Source organism: Somniosus microcephalus, chromosome 7 (genome assembly GCF_052327205.1).
Source record: "Somniosus microcephalus isolate GS21.2 chromosome 7, FLI_Smic_1.0, whole genome shotgun sequence".
Lineage (NCBI taxonomy): Eukaryota > Metazoa > Chordata > Chondrichthyes > Squaliformes > Somniosidae > Somniosus > Somniosus microcephalus.
In genome coordinates, this window is record NC_140993.1 from 16727113 (window position 1) to 16747760 (window position 20648).

Consider the following 20648-nt stretch of genomic DNA (forward strand, 5'->3'; position numbering starts at 1 on the left):
TATTTCATGTAATTTATAGTTTATTTTAAAAATGTGATTAAAAAAAAAAATTATTTGAAGATTTAGTGATGTTTTGGGGCTTACAGTATTTATAGGTTTGACAGCCCTTCCTGTCAAACTTATGAATGAAGCATTCCCTGCTCCGATTGGCTCTCCATAGCCCACGTGATCCCAGGGGACGCATCGAACTAACTGCGCCCCTGGGATACGCAAGCACTGCGCGCCGGCAGTTGGAGCAGGCCCAGGACTGGAATCCCACGGGGGCCCACAGCTCAACGGCCGGCGCGCTAGGTAAGTGGTCGGGGGCTTACACCCGCGGGAAGCCCCCGACCTGAATTTCTGGGCCAATGAGTTGTTGTAAAAAAAAATCTTCTAAAACAAACAAGTACTGATGAACATATTAGTTTGCGACAGAGATTGCAATCCAAGGGATACATTAAAATGGGGGTGCAAAACTGTTCTATATATTAAAACTTACCCATCCAAATTATTTGATTATTTACATGTCATGAACAGGTACAGAAAATAATCAAAAAGACTAATGTAATGCTGGCCTTTATATCTGGAGGACTAGAATACAAGGGGGTAGAAGTTATGCTGCAGTTGTACAAAACCCTGGTTAGACCACACCTGGAGCACTGTGAGCAGTTCTGGGCACCACACCGTAGGAAGGATATATTGGCCTTGGAGGGAGTGCAGCGTAGGTTTACCAGAATGATACCCGGACTCGAAGGGTTAAATTACGAGATGAGATTACGCAAACTAGGGTTGTATAAAATTCCCTGGAATTTAGAAGATTAAGGGGTGATCTGATCGAAGTTTTCAGAATAGTAAGGGGAACGGATAGGTAGATAGAGAGACAAACTATTTCCGCTGGTTGGGGAGTCTAGGACTAGGGGACATAGTCTAAAAATTAGAGCCAGACCTTTCAGGAGTGAAGTTAGCAAACACTTCTACACACAAAGGATGGTAGAAGTTTGGCACTTTCTTCCACAAACAGCAATTGATGCCAGATCAGTTGTTAATTTTAAATTTGAGGTTGATATATTTTTGTTCACAAAGATATTAAGGGATGTGGGGCAAAGGCGGGAGTTAGATGGCAGATCAGCCTTGATCTCATTGAATGGCAGAACAGGCTCGAGGGGCTGAACGATCTCCTCCGGTTCCTAATGTAACAGGCTCGAGGGGCTGAACGGCCTCCTCCGGATCCTAATGTAACAGGCTCAAGGGGCTGAACGGCCTCCTCCGGTTCCTAATGTAACAGGCTCGAGGGGCTGAATGGCCTCCTCCTGTTCCTGTGTTCTGATTGCAAAATACACCACTAACAGCAAAAAAATCCAAACACTACACCAACCGTACTACTTTAATGTAAACTTCAATGCAAAGATAGAGTGGAAGCCGGCAATCTGAAGTAAAAAAAAAAATTGCAAACTTAGTTGGAAAAGTAAATTAAAGAGCTGTAGAAAACAGTTTTAAAAATCTTGCATCAACAGGCTGAACTAAAAATGTGGACATTGGCTGAAATGTCACTTTGCCGAACGAAATGCAGCCGTAAAAATCTCAGAAACTGTATTCACGGGAGGCTCTTTGCTGTTGCTGGCATTTCAAATAAATACTCTTTTTTCTACAAGTTACTTATTTTCCTGCTATTTACTGAGACAACAACGTGAGTCAGCAGTTTGCAGGTCAGAGAGCAGGTGACCTGAGCGGGGCTGCACTATAAAATGTCTCCCCTCCAGAAACCAGTGTCACCTTCTCGCACCGACCCTACGGAGGAGGAAGCAGAATGCTGCGCTCAACTTTGTTACTCGTCTTAGCCCTAACTGTCTTTCACACAGTAACAGCGACGGTAAGTGTTTATAATGGGGGGGGTTTCTCGGGTGGTAGCACCAGCTTCGATTGTGATCTTTTTCTTTCTTTCTTGCATTAGGCTGCGGGAGGCAAACACATTTTGCATGGGATGAAATAAGTAGAGAGTAAAACTGCACTGGGTAGGGGCATCAGCTAATCATGACCACTCCGGTTTTCCAAATCTACTAAATGTACAGAGCAATCATTTTTTTTCACAGCTCCCTCTTCTCCGAGTTCATGTCCCACACCAGGGACTTGAGCACATAAATCTAGGCTGACACTCCCAGTGCGGCGCTGAGGGAGCGCCGCACTGTCGGAGGTGCCGTCTTTCGGATGAGACGTTAAACCGAGGCCCCGTCTGCCCCCTCCCAGGTGGGCGTAAAAGATCCCATGGCCACTATTTCGAAGAAGAGCAGGGGGAGTCCTGGGGCCAATATTTATCCCTCAACCAACATCACGATCTGGTCATTATCGCATTGCTGTTTGTGGGATCTTGCCGTGCGCAAATTGGCTGCCGCGTTTCCCACATGACAACAGTGACTACACTCCAAAAAGTACCTCATTGGCTGTAAAGCGCTTTGGGATGTCCTAAGGTCGTGAAAGGCGCTATACAAATGCAAGTCTTTCTTTACTTTAATAGCGCCCTGTGACGCTCAAGCTCAGCTGCTCAAAGTCATCCCTCACTCACTCACTAAGCTGCCGAGACATTTGTTTCAACGACAGATGCTGAGTTTCTGGGAGAGTAAATATGAGTAAAGATTGTAAAATAGTGCCAATCACAACCTAATAATGTCCCAAAGCGCTTTACAGCCAATGAAGTACTTTTTGAAGTGTGGTCACTGTTGTAATGTGGGAAATGCAGCAGCCAATTTGCGCACAGCAAGCTCCCACAAACAGCAATGTGATAATGACCAGATCATCTGCTCTTTTTTATTGATGATATGCAGCAATCTAATCATCTAATCAGACCCTAGTTTCTGAACCTGTGCAACAGGGGAATAACTGTATTTAGCTGGTGCAAACCGCGTTTGGTGTTCATATTTTAATTAGGCACAAAATATTGATCTAGCGTCATACCCAATGTTTGATTCAAAAAACAACTTGGGGCACTGCCGATTGTGCAGTGGGTAAAGGCACTGCAGGCATACTAGATCAGAGGTCGCAGGTTCAATCCTCGGTCTGTGCTGAGTTAGTTAAGAAAGACCTGCATTTCTATAGCGCCGATCACAACCTCAGGACGTTCCAGAGCGCTTTACAACCAATGAGGTACTTTTTGGAGTGTAGTCACTGTTGTAATGTAGGAAACGCAGCAGCCAATTTGCGCACAGCAAGCTCCCACAAACAGCAATGTGATAATGGCCAGATAATCAGTTTTTTTAGTGGTGTTGATTGAGGGACACCGGGGAGAACTCCCCCCTGCTCTTCGAAATAGTGCCATGAGATCTCATCTGAAAGAAACTGTTCCCATTGGCAGAAAGGTCGAGAACCAGAGGACACAGATTTAAGGTGTTTGGCAAAAGAACCAAAGGCGACATGAGGAAAAACATCTTAATGCAGCAAGTGGTTAGGATCTGGAATACACTGCCTGCGAGGGTGGTGGAGGCAGATTCAATCACGGCTTTCAAAAGGGAGTTGGATAGGTACCTGATGAAAAAAAATGTGCAGGGCTACGAGGAAAGGGTGGGGGAGTGGGACTAGCTGAAGTGCTCTTGCAGAGAGCCGGCACGGGCACGACGGGATGAATGGCCTCCTTCTGTGCTGTAACCATTCTATGATTCTGTGATTCTATATTATGTCAATAGGGCTCTGTGTTCCTGTCATTAGAATGCATGAACCCATCTATGTTCAGAGATTTTAGTTCCATAGATGAAAAATGGGTTAAAACAGCAAAGCTATGGAGTATTATTATAATTTATCTTTTATCGCTCGTCTCCACCCCTGCCTCAGCTCATCTGCTGCGGAAACCCTCAACCATGCATTTGTTACCTCTAGACGCGACTATTCCAACACACTCCTGGCTGGCCTCCCACATTCCACCCTCCGTAAACTTGAGGTCATCCAAAACTTGGCTGCCCGTGTCATAACTCGCACCAAGTCCTGTTCGCCCATCACCCCTGTGCTCGCTGACCTACACCGGCTCCCGGTTAAGCAACACCTCGATTTTAAAATTCTTTCATTGTATTCAAATCCCAAATTCTGGTCTCTTGAGCATCCCCAATTTTAATCGCTCCACCATTGGCGGCCGTGCCTTCAGCTGCCTGGGCCCTGAGCTCTGGAATTCCCTCCCTAAACCTCTCCGCCTCTCTCTCCTTTTAAGACGCTCCTTAAAACCTAACTCTTTGACCAAGCTTTTGGTCACCTGTCCCAATATCTCCTTATGTGGCTCGGTGTCAAATTTTGTTTGATAATCGCTCCTGTGAAGCGCCTTGGGACGTTTTACTACGTTAAAGGTGCTATATAAAGACAAGTTGTTGTTGTTTAACCACGAAAGGCTCTGCTTCACTGAATGACTAGGGATGGGATAGCCAGAAAAAAAACCCAGGGTTATAATCTTTATTGGTATGTGTCAGCTTGGCTCAGTGGCAACACTTTTACCTCTAGGCCAGCAGGTTTGGGTATTAGCCCACACCATAGTTTGAGTGCATGGTCTAGGCGGACACTTCAGTGTAGTAGTGAGAGTGCTGTATTGTTGCAATTGCCATTTTTTGGATGAAGTATTAAACCGACTCAGTGGGCAGCACCCTCGCCTCTGAGTCAGCAGGTTGTGGGTTCAAGTCCCACTCCAGAGACTTGAGCACAAAATCTAGGCTGACACTCCCAGTGCAAAAGGTTTGTATGCAGGTACAGCAAGTAATTAGGAAAGCTAATAGAATGTTATTGTTTATTGCGAGGGGAATTGAATACAAAAGTAGGGAGGTTATGCTTCAGTTATACAGGGCATTGGTGAGACCACATCTGGAGTACTGTGTACAGTATTGGACTCCTTATTTAAGGAAGGATGTAAATGCGTTGGAAGCAGTTCAGAGAAGGTTTACTAGACTAATACCTGGAATGGGCGGGTTGCCTTACGAGGAAAGGTTGGACAGGCTAGGCTTGTATCCGCTGGAGTTTAGAAGAGTAAGAGGTGACTTGATTGAAACATATAAGATCCAGAGGGGTCTGGACAGGGTGGATGTTTCCTCTTGTGGGAGAATCTAGAACTAGGGGTCACTGTTTAAAAATAAGGGGTCGCCCATTTAAGACAGAGATGAGGAGAATTTTTTTCTCACAGAGGGTCGTGAGTCTTTGGAACTCTCTTCCTCAGAGGGCGGTGGAAGCAGAGTCTTTGAATATTTTTAAGGCAGAGGTAGATAGATTCTTGATAAGCAAGTGGGTGAAAGGTTATCGGGGGTAGGCGGGAATGTGGAGTAATCAGATCAGCCATGATCTTATTGAATGGCGGAGCAGGCTCGAGGGGCCGAGTGGCCGACTCCTGCTCCTAATTCGTATGTTAATTAAATTCTCTTTGTTTGTGCGCCTTTGCAGCTCCAAAAACTTTTTAATTCATCATCCCCGGTTTGTTTCTGTTCACTTTAGGATCATGGTGGCAGTGACAGAAAATGCCCAATCATTATCAAAGTCCTTAATGCTGTCAACGGAACGGCAGCTGCTAACCTTCATGTGCAAATCCTCAGGATGAACGAGGCCCGCAGCTGGCAGGAGCTCAACACTGGGTGAGTACCACAGCTGAGTGAAGGTTTCTCGGACTCCTCTACCTCTGGACCTACAGCTTTCCGGGTTTCCGTTTTCCAGGGGTTACGGTAGCAGTGGTTATGTTACTGGACTAAGTTCAAGTCCCACCACGGCAACTGGGGAATTTAAATTCAGTTAATTAAATAAATCTGGAATAAAAAGCTAGTACCGGTGATCATGAAACTACCAAACTGTCGTAAAAACCCATCTGGTTCACTAATGTCCTTTAGGGAAGGAAATCTGCCGCCCTTACCCGGTCTGGCCTATTTGGTGACTCCAGATCCACAATATGGTTTACTCTTAACTGCCTCTCTGAAATGGTGATTCATTCTCAAAAGGGCAATTAGGGACTGATCAGTAGTAAATCACACCAGTGCCCATCCACATAGTGTCAGCCGTGCCTCAGTGGGTCACACTCTCGCCTCCGACTCAGAAGGCCGTGGGTTCAAGTCAAACTTCAGAGACTTGAGTACATAATGCTAGGCTGCCACTCTCAGTGCAGTGCGGATGGAGTGCTGCACTGTCGGAGGTGCCATCTTTCGGGTGAGGCATTAAACCGAGGCCCCGTCTACCCCCTCAGGTGGACGTAAAGGATCCCAGGGCACCTTTCAGCTGTGCTGCTCCTGACCAGCACCAGGAATATTGGCCCCGTTACAGTCACTGGAAATGTACTGACTGAACAAAAACAAATCGATTGGCAGATAAAAAGTCAGAGTTAAGTAATTCATTGTGAGTCCAGTTGCCAATTTGCACATTTCACAACCATGTTACGCGATCCCTTGATAGGATCAGACTGGACTGTTATTCCATTGGTAGTGAACCACATGGGAACAGGAGTAGGCTATGCAAGCCCCTCGACCCTGTTCCGCCATTCAATTAAATCATGGCTAATCTGTATCTCAACTCCATCTACTCGCCAAGTTAATTTACTCTTCAGCATTGAATACAAATACATAATGGCCCAGAAATTCGTGTCGGGGGCTTCCCGCGGGTGCAAGCCCCCGACCTACACTTACCTAGCGCGCCGATAGTTGAGGCCTGGGCCTGCGTGGATTTCCTGTCTGTGGCCCGGTTCAGCTCCCGGCGCGCTGTGCTTGCGTGACCCAGCGGCGTACTTAGTGCGATGCGTCGGCTGGGATCACGTGAGCCATGGGCAACCAATCGGAGGAGGCAAAAGTCCATTCATGAGTTTGACATAAGACCTGTCAAACTCATGAAAACTCTGGGCGCCCAAAACAGTACATAACCTTAAAATAAATTTTTTTAAAACATCACACTATTTAAATCAACTATAAATCACATTAAATAACCATTTTAAACAATAATTTACATTTTTGAAAAAAATAATTTTATAAAAAAATCGGAGCTAAAAATACACTTACCTTACTGTAAAGTATTTAAAAATAATAAACCTGTGGAAAAAATGTTCTAATTTTAATTAATTGACCACTTACCTTTTAAAATGAAGTCCTTACGTCTGCTTTCTTAATGTGTAAAAATTGGAGGCCTTCACGCACGGGCAAGCCTGTCAAAAAAAAGGAAGTTCAACGCGCTCGCGCTGCCTCATACGTCGCACGTGTTTCACCTCTTAACCCCTGCTTTCAGGGGACCGGAAGTGCCGTTCTCCCGCGCCCGCGCTGCCTCATACGTCGCACGTGTTTCACCTCTTAACCCCTGCTTTCAGGGGACCGGAAGTGCCGTTCTCCCGCGCCCGCGCTGCCTCATACGTCGCACACGTTTCACCTCTTAACCCCTGCTTTCAGGGGACCGGAAGTGCCGTTTTCCCGCGCACAGCGCTGTGCATGCAAGAAACCGGCACTTCCATCGGGTCCACGCGTGGGTACCCCGTGCGTACTCACGTGTTGGGACCCGAATTACTGGGCCAATGAAGCAGTCCATGCCTGCATGCAGCAAGGCCTGGACGACATTCAGGCTTGGGCTGATAAGTGGCAGGTAACATTCGCGCCACAGACGTGCCAGGCAATGATTATCTCCAACAAGCGAGAGTCTAACCCACCGCCCTTGACATTCAACGGCATTACCATCGCCGAATCCCCCACCATCAACATCCTGGGGGTCACCATTGACCAGAAACTTAACTGGACCAACAAGAGCAGGTCAGAGGTTGGGTATTCTGCAGCAAGTGTCTCACCTCCTGACTCCCCAAAGCTTTTCCACCATCTACGAGGCACAAGTCAGGAGTGTGATGGAATACTCTCCACTTGCCTGGATGAGTGCAGCTCCAACAACACTCAAGAAGCTCGACACCATCCAGGACAAAGCAGCCCGTTTGATTGGTACCCCATCCACCACCTTAAACATTCACTCCCTCCACCACCGGCGCACCGTGGCTGCAGTGTGTACCATCTACAAGATGCACTGCAGCAACTCGCCAAGGCTTCTTTGACAGCACCTCCCAAACCCGCGACCTCTTCCACCTAGAAGGACAAGGGCAGCAGGTGCATGGGAACACCACCACCTCCAAGTTCCCCTCCAAGTCACACACCATCCTGACTTAGAAATATATCGACCGTTCCTTCATCGTCGCTGGGCCAAAATCCTGGAGCTCCCTCCCTAACAGCACTGTGGGAGCACCTTCACCACACAGACTGCAGCGGTTCAAGAAGGCGGCTCACCACCACATTCTCAAGGGCAACTAGGGATGGGCAATAAATGGGCAAGCCTTGCCAGTGACGCCCACACCCCAGGAGTGAATTTAAAAAAATGCTAATATAATTGTAAAACCACAGCTTTTAAATCTTTACTTCATTGCCTTTTCTTTGTAGTGTTACGGGACTGAATGGAGAAGTGCACAACCTGACCACCGAGGAGAACTTTCTTTCAGGATTGTACAAGGTTCACTTTAACACTGGTACTTACTGGAGGAACCTGGGATTTACCCCCTTTCACGAATGCGCTAATGTAAGTTTCATTTTAATTATTTTTCCAGTGTGGTTCAGTGGGCGGCATTCTCTCTCTCTCTCTCTCTCTCACCTCGGAGTCAGAAGGTTGTGGGTCCAAGTCCCACTCCAGAGATTTGAGCAAAATTATCTAGGCTGACACTCCAGGACAGGGCTAAGGGAGTGCTGCACTGTCGGAGGTGCCGTCTTTTGGATGAGACATTAAACTGAGGCCCTGTCTGCCCTCTCAGGTGGACGTAAAAGATATCATGGAACTATTTCGAAGAAGAGCAGGGGAGTTCTCCCCGGTGTCCTGGCCAATATTTATCCCTCAATCAACATCACTAAAAACAGATTATGTGTAATGCAGAATTATGCAGTTTAAAGAACAGAAAGTTGTACAGTAGAATTTCATGCATTTGCCTTCTATAAAAAAAACTAGCATTTATATAGCGCCTTTCACAGCCAACTAAGTACTTTTTGAAGTGAATCAACATCACTAAAACAGATTATCTGGCCATTATCACATTGCTGTTTGTGGGAGCTTGCTGTGCGCAAATTGGCTGCCGCGTTTCCTACATTACAACAGCGACTACACTTCAAAAAAGTACTTCATTGGTTGTAAAGCGCTTTGGGATGTCCCGAGATCGTTAAGGGCGCTATAGAAATGCAGGTCTTTCTTTCTTTCTTATAATCAACACAAAAGATTAACTTTGTAGAGTGAAAAATTAAAGGCTTCAATACTGCAACTACTGTTACAGTTTTCAAAAGAGAAACTCAGTCACATCAGTTCTGGAAATAAATTTCAGTTAACTGGGTTGCCAAACAATAGGAAGAATAAAAGGCCACAATTTCCGGGGATTCACCAATCCCCAGCAGGAATTCTGGATCACAGAATCACCTTCATCTCTTACATAGAATGTACAGCACAGAAACAGGCCACTGGGCCCAACTGGCCCATGCTCCACAGGAGCCTCCTCCTACCCCTCCTCATCTCACCCTATCAGCATATCCTTCGATTCCTTTCTCCCTCATGTGTTCATCTAGTTTCCCCTTAAATGCATCTATACTATTCGCCTCAACCACTCCCTGTGGTGACGAGCTCCACATTCCCACCACACTCTGGGTAAAGAAGTTTCTCCTGAATTCCTTATTGGATTTATTAGTGACTATCTTACATTTATGGCCCCTAGTTTTGGATTCTCATACAAGTGGAAAATATTTTCTCTACGTCTACCCCATCTTCTATTAAATGCTTACGTGGATTTACATAGGTGGCATAGTGGTTAGCACTGTTGCCTCACAGCGCCAGGGACCCGGGTTCAAATCCGGCCTCGGGTGACTGTCTGTGTGGAGTTTGCACATTCTCCCAGTGTTTGCGTGGGTTTCCTTCGGGTGCTCCGGTTTCCTCCCACAGTCCAAAGATGTGCGGGTTAGGTTGATTGGCCATGATAAAAATTGGCCCTTAGTGTTAGGGGGGATTAAATACATGGGGTTACGGGGATAGGGCTTGGGTGGGATGGCTGTCAGTGTAGGGATCGGGTGCTAGGGTTTGGATGATCAGCCATGATCGCATTGAATGGCGGAGCAGGCTCGAGGGGCCGAATGGCCTACTCCTGCTCCTATCTTCTATGTTTCTATATACAGCACAGAAACAGGCCATTCGGCCCAACCTGGCTGGGGAGTCTAGAACCAGGGGTCACAGTCTCAGAATAAGGTGGCGGCCATTTAGGACTGAGATGAGGAGAAATTTCTTCACTCAGAGCGTAGTGAATCTTTGGAATTCTCTGCCCCAGAGGACTGTGGAAGCTCAGTCATTGAGTATATTCAAGACAGGGATCGATAGGTTTTTGAAAATCAAGGGATATGGGGATAGTGCAGGAGAGTGGAGATGAGGTAGAAGATCAGCCATGATCTTATTGAATGGCTCGAGGGGCCGAATGGCCAACTCCTGCTCCTATTTCTATGTTCTTATGTTTATGCCGGCGTATATGCTCCACTCGAGCCTCCTCCCATCTTTCCTCATCTAACTCTATCAGCGTAACCCTCGATTCCCTTCTCCCCCATATGCTTGTCTAGCCTCCCCTTAAATGCATCTATACTATTCACTTCAACCACCCTGTGGTAGCGAGTTCCACATTCTCACCACTCTCTGGGTAAAGAAGTTTCTTCTGAATTCCCCATTTGATTACTTGGTGGCTATCTTATATTGATGGCCTCTAGTTTTGCTCTTCCCCACCAGTGGAAACACTCTGCCACATCCAGTCGTGTATGGTGGTGGACCATTAAACAACTGACAGGAGGAGGAGGCTTCACACTTGGTCAAATGCTGCCTTAATGTCAAGGGCAGTCACTCTCACCTCACCTCACCTCTGGAATTCAGCTCTTTTGTCAATGTTTGGACCAAGGCTGTAATGAGGTCGGGAGACGAGTGGTCTTGGCGGAACCCAAACTAGGCATCAGCGGGCAGGTTATTGGTGAGTAAATGCCGCTTGATAGCACTGTTGATGACACCTTCCATCCCCATCCTCAATGATGGCGGAGCCCAGCACGTGAGTGCAAAAGACAAGGCTGAAGTGCTTGCAACCATCTTCAGCCAGAAGTGCCAAGTGGATGATACATCTCGGCCTCCTCCTGAGGCCCCCGCCACCACAGAAGCCAGTCTTAAGCCAATTTGATTCACTCCACGTGATATCAAGAAATGGCTGAGCGCACTGGATACAGCAAAGGCTGTGGGCCCCGACAACATCCCAGCTGTCGGCCCCGACAACATCCCAGCTGTCGTGCTGAAGACTTGTACTCCAGAACTAGCCACGCCTCTAGCTAATCTGTTCCAGTACAGCTACAACACTGGCATCTACCTTGACAATGTGGAAAACTGCCCAGGTATGTCCTGTCCACAAAAAGTAGGACAAATCCAATCCAGCCAATTACCGCCCCATCAATCTACTCTCAATCATCAGCAAAGTGGAAGGTGTTGTCGACAGTGCTATCAAGCAGCACTTACTCACCAATAACCTACTCACTGATGCTCAGTTTGGGTTCTGCCAGGACCACTCGGCTCCAGACCTCATTACAGTCTTGGTCCAAACATGGACAAAGGAGCTGAATTCCAGAGGTGAGGTGAGAGTGACTGCCCTTGACATCAAAGCAGCATTTGACCATGTGTGGCATCAAGGAGCCCTAGTAAAATTGAAATCAATGGGAATCAGGGGGAAAACTCTCCACTGGCTGGAGTCATAACTAGCACAAAGGAAGATGGTTGTGGTTGTTGGAGGTCAATCATCACAGCCCCAGGACATCGCTGCATGAGTTCTTCAGGGCAGTGTCCTAGGCCCAACCATCTTCAGCTGCTTCATCAATGACCTTCCCGCCATCATAAGGTCAGAAGTGGGGATGTTCGCTGATGACTGCACAGTGTTCGGTTCCATTCGCATCTCCTCAGACAATGAAGCAGTCCATGCCCGCATGCAGCAAGACCTGGATGACATTCAGGCTCGGGCTGATAAGTGGCAGGTAACATTCGCGCCACACAAGTGCCAGGCAATGACTATAAGAAAGAAAGACTATCTCCAAAAAGAGAGCGTCTAACCACCGCCCCTTGACATTCAGCGGCATTACCCATCGCCGAATCCCCCACCATCAACATTCTGGGGGTCACCAGTAACCAGAAACTTAACTGGACCAGCCACATAAATACTGCGGCAACAAGAGCAGGTCAGAGGCTGGGTATTCTGCAGCGAGTGTCTCACCTCCTGACTCCCCAAAGCCTTTCCACCATCTACAAGACACAATTCAGGAGTGAGATGGAATACTCTCCACTTGCCTGGATGAGTGCAGCTCAAGCAACACTCAAAAAGCTCAACACCATCCAGGACAAAGCAGCCCGCTTGATCGGCACCTCATCCACCACCTTAAACATTCACTCCCTCCACCACCGGCGTACCGTGGCTGCAGTGTGTACCATCTACAAGATGCACTGCAGCAACTCACCAAGGTTTCTTCGGCAGCACCTCCCAAACCCGCAACCTCTTCCACCTAGAAGGACAAGGGCAGTGGGTGCATGGGAACACCACCACCTCCAAGTTCCCCTCCAAGTCACACACCATCCTGACTTGGAAATACATCGCCATTCCTTCATAGTCACTGGGTCAAAATCTTGGAACTCTCTCCCTAACAGCACTGTGGGAGCACCTTCACCACACAGACTGCAGCGGTTCAAGGCAGCGGCTCACCAGCATCTTCTCAAGGACTATTAGGGATGGGCAATAAATGCTGGCCTTGCCAGCGACGCCCAGATCCCAGGAACGAATTTTTAAAAAACTCTCTCTATGTCTACTCTATCAAAACCTCTAAGGTCACCCCTCAGCCTTCTCTTCACAAGAGTAAAGAGACCCAGCCTGTTCACCCTTTCCTGATAGGTATAACTATCATTATTCAAGGGATGAGTGCATCAATATTTTAGTGTTTGTGGTACAGCCGTGCGTATGTTGAAGTTAAGTGTAGTTAAAGGTTGACAATTGATTTTGATCCCTGGGATTCCATTAGCCAGGGAACAAAGGGGCCTTGTCCAAGCACTAATCCTGTTGGTTGCGGTTGTTTTTGCTGGCTTTTTCCACCGCCACACCCACTCTGGCGCTGAACACTTTCTTCCACCTAATTTGAATACGATCAGGGGCTTGTGCCAAGTAAGCCTCAAGTGAAGGACCTCAGAATGATTAGCATTCCCTGAAACCCGGGTTCAACATCGCTTTTTTTTTTTATCTATAAAAAAGTTCCATATTGTACAACGGCTAAACTGAATCTTCACTTCCCTTGATTCATTATGTACGAGTGATTTACGAGCATTAAAATATTGGCATACAGCACTGTAGTCCATTAGGCCACCCGTACAATAGTCAAAGCCGATTACTGATTAACTAGACCTCAAATAGCAACAACACACAATGTTACGGATACAAGAAGCTTATCGAGCATTCAAAACTGGAACTGAGCAGTTTCGTAGAATCATAGAATGAGACAGCACCAAAGGAGGCCATTCAGCCCATCGTGCCTGTGCCGGCTCTTTGGTCGAGCTCTCCAATTAGTCCCGCTCTCCTGATCTTTCCCCACACAGCCCTGCAAATTTTTCCTTTTTAATTATTTATCCAATTCCCTTTTGAAAGTTACTATTGAATCTGCTTCCCCCACCCTTTCAGGCAGTGCATAACGGCCCAGAAATTCGGGTCAGGGGCTTCCCGCGGGTGCAAGCCCCCGACCTGCACTTACCTTGCGCGCCGGCCGTTGAGCTGTAGGGCTCCGTGGAATTCCGATCCGGGGCCTGCTCCAACGGCCGGTGCGCAGTGCTTGCGTATCCCAGGGGCGCAGTTAGTTCGATGCGTTCCCTGGGATCACGTGGGCCATGGGCAGCCAATCGGAGCAGGGAATGCTCCATTCATAAATCTGACAGGAAGTGCTGTCAAGACTTATAAATACTACGGCCCCAAAATAGCACTAAGCCTTCAAATAAATTTTTTTAAAACATCACATTTTTTAAATAAACTATAAATTACATGAAATAACTATTTTAAACAATAATTTAAATTTTTGAAATTTTTTTTTTATATTCTAACGGGGCTAAAATTAAACTTACCTTGCTTTAAAGTATTTTAAAATAATAAACCTGTGGAAAAAATGTTTTAATTTTCATTAATTCACCAACCTTGTAAAAAGCAGGCCTTACGCCTGCTTTTTACATTTCTAACTTCTGCAGGCTTACCCTCCCAGAGAAACCTGTAAAAAAAACATAAGTTCGATGCGCACGCGCAGCCTCTCCTGCGCACGCGTTCGAACTCTAAACCCCTTCTTTCAGGGGAACGGAAGTGCCGGTTTCCCGCGCATGCGCAGTGCATGCAGGAAACCGGCACTTCCATCGGGCCTACGGGTGAGTACCCCGTGCGTACTCACCCGTGGAGACCCGAATTTCTGGGCCAATTATTAACTCACTGTGTAAAAAAAAAAAAATTCTCCTCATCTCCCCACTGAATTTTTGCTAAATATCTTAAATCTGTGTCCTCTGGTTACCGACCCTCCTGCTAATGGAAACTGTTTTTTTCCCCCCCATCTATTCTATCAAAAACACCTCTATTAATTCTCCCCATAACCTTCTCCCCTTTGCTCTAAGGAGAACAATCCCAGCTTCTCCAGTCTCTCCACATAACTGAAGTCCCTCATCCCTGGTACCATTCTAGTAATGTCCTCTATTGAACACAATACTCTGGGCTGAGGCATAACCAGTGAATTATAAACGTTTACCAGAGCTTCCTCCCTTTTGTACTCTGTGCCTCTATTTATAAAGCCAAGGATCCCGTATACTTTTTTTTTTTTTAACAGCCTCATCAACTTGTCCCGCCACTGTCAAAGATTTGTGTATTTGAACACCAGGTCTCGCTGGTCCTGCACCCTCTTGTTGAAATTGTACCATTTAGTTTATATTTCCTCTCCTCATTCTTCCTACCAAAATGCATCAGTTCACACCTTCGCGGCATTAAATTTAATCTGCCGTGTGTCTGCCCATTTCACCAGTCTGTCCACGTCCTCCGGAAGTCTGTCGCTATCCTTCTCATTGTTTGCTACATTTCCGATTTTCGTATCATCTGCAAACTTTGAAATTATACCCCCTGTACCCAAGTGCAGGTCATTAGTACATATCAGTGGTCCCAATACCGACCCCTGGGGGACACCACTGCACCACCCCCTCCAGTCTGAAAAGTAACTGTTCACCACTACTATCACAGGGGGTTTCTGTGATCTGCTTTCTGGCCCCTAGCCAATTTTGCAGCCATGTTTCCTGCTCCTATTTTTCTATGCTGCCACTGCCCCTTTAATCCCATTGACTTCAATTCTCCGAACAAGTCTATTATGCGGCACTTTATCAAACCCCTTTTGAAAGTCCATATACACAACATCAACCGCACTACCTTCATCAACCCTCTCCGTCATTTCGTCGAGGAACTCAACCAAGTTAGTCAGAGACGATTTGCCTTTAACAAATCGGTGTTGGCTGTCATTGATTAACCCATGTTCTTCCAAATTAATTTTGTCTCGGGTTGTCATCTCTAAAAGTTTCCCCACCACTGACATTAGGCTGACTGGCCTGTAGTTGCCGGGTTTATCCCACTCCCCCTTGTTTGAACAAGGGTGTAACATTTGCAATCCTCCAGTCCTCTGACACCGCTCCCATATCCAAGGAGGATTGGATGACTGTGGCCAGAGCCTCCACAATTTCCACCCTTACTTCCCTCAGTAACCCAGTAACATCCCATCCGGACCAGGTGACATTTCTACCTTGAGGGCTGCCATTTCAGTACCGCCTCTTTATCTATTTATATCCAATCCAAGTTCTCTACTCCCCTCCTTCTTTACTGTAACATTGGCAGCATCCTCTTCTCTCGTGAGGACAGATGCAAAGTGCTCAGTTAGTATCTCAGCCGTGCCCCCTGCCTCCACAAGATGGTATCTCTTGTTCATTAATCGGCTCAACCTTGCCTTTGACTGCCCTTTTACTCTTCATATGTTTATTAAAAAACTTTTAATGTTCCTTTTTATGTCACCTGCTAATCTTTTCTCATAGATTTTCTTTGCCCCTCATATTTCCCTTTTCAATTCTCCTCTGTACTTTCTGTATTCAGCTTGATTATCTACTGAATTATGAACCTGATATTTATCATAAACCTCCTTTATCTGTTTCATTTTAACCGGGTAGCGCTCTCACCTTTGAATCAGAAGGTCGTGAGTTCAAGTCCCGTCCCCAGAGAATTGAGCACATAAATCTCGGCTGACTCTCCAGTGCAGTGCTGAGGGAGCGCTGCACTGTCGGAGGGGCAGTGCTGAGGGAGCGCTGCACTGTCGGAGGTGCCGTCTTTCAGATGAGACGTTAAACCGAGGACCCGTCTGTCCTCTCGGGTGGACGTAAAAAATCCCATGGCACCAATTTGAAGAGGGGCAGGGAGTTCTTCCCGGTGTCCTGGCCAATATTTATCCTCCAACCAACATCACGAAGAAAAACAGATTATCTGGTCATTGCCGTTTGTGGGAGCTTGCTGTGCGCAAATTGGCTGCTGCGTTTCCTACATCACAACAGTGACTGCACTTCAAAAAGTACTTCATTGGCTGTAAAGCGCTTTGGGACGTCTTGCGGTCATGAAAGGCGCTACAGAAATGCAAGTTTTTCTTTTCTTTGTTTGAATATCTTTAGTCATCCCGGGAGCTCTAGCATTGGATGCCTTTCCTTTCCCCCTCGTGGGAATGTGCCTAGTCTGTACCCAAACTATCTCCTCTTTGACCTGCCAACCTTTGTTTCCAATCCACCTGGGCCAGACCCTTTTTTAACACACTGAGAATACTCAACTGGAAGAGGGCTAATTTCACCTTTGATTGTTCCTCGTCCATTTCCATAGCTACTCTGAACCTAATAGATATTGTGATCACTCTTTCCCAGATGCTCCCCCGCTGAAACATGCTTCACTTGCCCCACTTCATTCCCCAGAACGAGGTCCAGCACGGCTTCCTGCCTCGTTGCTCTGGAAATGTGCTGATCAAGAAAATTCTCTTGTACACGTTTCAGGAATTCCTCCCCCTCTTTGCTTTCAATAATCTGGGATTATTTAAATTGAAGAATTTCTGGATCTTTAAAAGATGTTTCTTTAAGATTATAACATTGTGCGGTCCATGTGAACACTTACTGGAAGGTTCTTGAACTAAAATGTCTAATATTCTTTTGATGATCAATTTGAGTCAAACACTGTGACCATCATCAAAACTACGTGTACTTTTTACTGCAATTCTGCTTTACATCTTCGCTGCACTTTGGGGAACATATAAAACCGTAGAACAGAAAACAAAAGCAAAAACACTGCGGATGCTGGAAACACGAAATAAAAACAGAAAATGCTGGAAGTACTCAGCAGGTCAGGCAGCATCTGTGGAGAGAGACACAGAGTTAATGGCCCAGAACTTCGGGTCTCCGCGGGTGAGTACGCACGGGGTACTCACCCATAAGCCCAATGGAAGTGCCGGTTTCCTGCATGCACTGCGCATGCGCGGGAAACCAGAACTTCCATTCCCCTGAAAGAAGGGGTTGAGAGGTGGAACGCGTGCGTCGGAGAGGCAGCGCGTGCGCATCGAACTTACGTTTTTTTTTGCAGGTTTTCCCGGGAGGGTAAGTCTCCAACAGTTACACTTTTAAAAAGCAGGCGCAAGGCCGGCTTTTTACAAGGTAAGTAGTGAATTAATTCAAATTAAAACATTTTTTCCCACAGGTTTATTATTTTTAAACACTTTAAAGAAAGGTAAGTTTATTTTTTAGCCCCGTTAGAAAATGTAATTTTTTCAAAATTTTAAATTATTGTTTAAAATAGTTATTTCATGTAATTTATAGTTATTTCATGTAATTTAGTTATTTTAAAAATGTGATTTAAAAAAAAAATTATTTGAAGATTTAGTGATGTTTTGGGGCTTATAGTATTTTTAGGTTTGACAGCTCTTCCTGTCAAACTTATGAATGAAGCATTCCCTGCTACCATTGGCTCTCCATGGCCCACGTGATCCCAGGGGATGCATCGAACTAACTGCGCCCCTGGGATACGCAAGCACTGCGCGTCGGCAGTTGGAGCAGGCCCCGGATCGGAATCCCACGTGGGCCCACAGCTCAACGGCCGGCGCGCTAGGTAAGTGCAGGTCGGGGGCTTGCACCCGCGGGAAGCCCCCGACCCGAATTTCTGGGCCAATGTTTTGGGTTGGTGACCTTTGATCAAAACTGGAAAAAGTTAAAGTTAGAGATGCAACAGGTTTTAAGCAAGTGCGGAGGGCAGGAAGGGACAAAAGGGGGAGTTCGGTGATCGGGGGCAGCATCTGTGGAGAGAGAGAGAGAGAGAGAGAGAGAGAGAGAGAAACCGAGTTAACGTGTCGGGTCCAGAAAAGCCCGTTTCTTCCACTACACCATGGCCTCCAACTAATCAAACCCAACCTTTCTGAGGAAGGTGATTTCCACACCAGGTAAAACTTCCAAAATAATCAGCTTCTTCCACATGTTCTTGCCACGCAATGAACAACCCTCCACACCGATCCGTAACATCAGCAAAATACTGCAGAGGCTAGAAATCTGAAATATAAACAAGGAATGCTGGAATTACTCAGCGGGTCAGGCAGCATGTCTGCGGAGAGAGAGAGAGAAACAGAGTCAACGTTTCAGGTCGGTGACCCCTTCGTCAGAACTGGAAGATGTTAAGAGCATAGGCCAGCCAATCCCAAATTATCAGCATCTACATTTGGAATTATTGTTTAAAGGGTCAAATCTAATCTTTTTAGAACTAGGAAACTAAAAAAAAGCAGACACTTACACATCAATGGGACAAAAGCAAAATACTGCGGAGGCTGGAAATCTGAACTATAAACACGGAATTGCTCAGCAGGTCAGGCAGCGTCTGGAGAGAGAGAGAGAGAGAGAGAAACTAGAGTTAACATTTCAGGTCAACAATCTACCATCTGAATGGTTCGGAGATTATTTTTTTTTTCCCCTCTCGTTTCAGGTGGTTTTTCGAGTGGACAGCTCCGCTCATCATCACTACATTCTCGCACTTCTTTTGAGTCCTTACTCCTACTCCTCTACAGGTGTCATCAACAACCCACACTAGGCCGCTTAAATGGGGCAACAAATTCTCCTTCTCCACCTCTGATGGCGTGGCCAGAAACTACAAACTATTTAGCAGGTGGCGAAAATCTTGTTCATGTGAATCAAAATTAAGCTAAATATTTGGTAGCTTTTGGCTTGAATTTCAATCATCTTGGCAACTGCTCAAAAACTGTGTGCAATAAAAACATTTCTTCACACCTAAACTTCTATCTATTTTGTTCATTTTAATCTATTAACAAAAGTTGTGTTCATTACCCATTTGTTAACTCTTATGGTTTAACTCTCCCCATTTACACCAACAAATTCAGTAAACAATACGTGGGGAAGATGCATAGCTAGAGATGAGGTGTGAGGCAACGGTTAACTGAGACAGCACGTCCCGAACGTGCGACTTCCACCATCTAGAAGGACAAGGGCAGCAGGTGCATGGGAGCACCGCCACCTCCAAGTTCCACGCACCATCCTGACTTGGAAATATATCGGCCGTTCCTTCATCGTCGCTGGGTCAAAATCCTGGTACTCCCTCCCTAACAGCACTGTGGGAGCACCTTCACCACACGGACTGCAGCGGTTCAAGAAGGCGACTCACCACCACCTTCTCAAGGGCAATTAGGGATGCCCGTGCATGTTGGTGTATATTTGTGTACTTAATTGTATTCATACGAGTGTGCGCTGGAAAGCAGCATGGGAACGAAAGGTAAACATTGCAAGGGGCTGTAAAAACGTGAGGCTTGAGAGGAGGTCCACGTGCAGGTAGAAGTTGGCAAAGAATGCAAGGGAACCACGGTATGCATTGCATGACTCTTTCGCAATCCAAGAACATTGAAGGTAAGGAGAGTGGTGACGTAAGAAAACTCACTAAGCACTTGGTTGAGTATAAAACAAGGCTTTAATCAACTGTTTCACAACCATGAGATTCTAATTACATCACTAGTTCCTGGTTACAAAAACGTCCTGGGCAAGCTGGGCCCACGCCCGAGTATTTATATTCCTTGGATGGTGCCACCAGTTGGCCGCCCAGTGTTATTTCACGAGTCATTTCTTCATGAATGATGAGATTCATGACAAGTGGTACACTGCATTTAGGGCAGAAGGGTAGGGCAGCATTTTTATTTTTCTTGCCCATATCAGGTCATTAAACTTTATGCCTTCCTGCGCTAGTGAAGTAGCGCACTATTCCCTCCACAACACTTGAGCCACCATTGAGCAGTCCATCACCTCCTTTGCCTCATCAGTCCCAAGAGGAGCGCTAGGTTCTCATCAAAATGGACTGCCTGCTGCTTGGAGGCTGGACACCCTGCCATCCCCTTAGCTGCTCGGTTGCGAGTCCCATAGATGGTAATCAGTGTGGAATCTCTCTCCCAGTTTGCCACAAGGGTCTCTTCCCATTTGCCAACGTGGTCGCCTGCATCTCTTGGCAAACAGAATTATAAGCTCTTCATTCATCCAGGCAGATCTTTGCAATACTGCAGAATGGGGAAAGAAATATGCAA

General features: G+C 46.4%; 1 protein-coding gene across 1 annotated transcript; it reads left to right on the forward strand.

Annotated features, from left to right (window-relative positions):
* The first annotated feature begins 1741 nt into the window (after positions 1-1741).
* ttr (transthyretin (prealbumin, amyloidosis type I)) lies at positions 1742-19358 on the forward strand. Its single transcript, XM_085992263.1, has 4 exons — positions 1742-1849; positions 5428-5564; positions 8370-8505; positions 19052-19358. Exons 1-4 carry the CDS (start codon positions 1787-1789, stop codon positions 19154-19156), a joined length of 441 nt encoding a protein of 146 aa, XP_085848389.1. The 5' UTR covers positions 1742-1786; the 3' UTR covers positions 19157-19358.
* The last annotated feature ends 1290 nt before the right edge of the window (positions 19359-20648 follow it).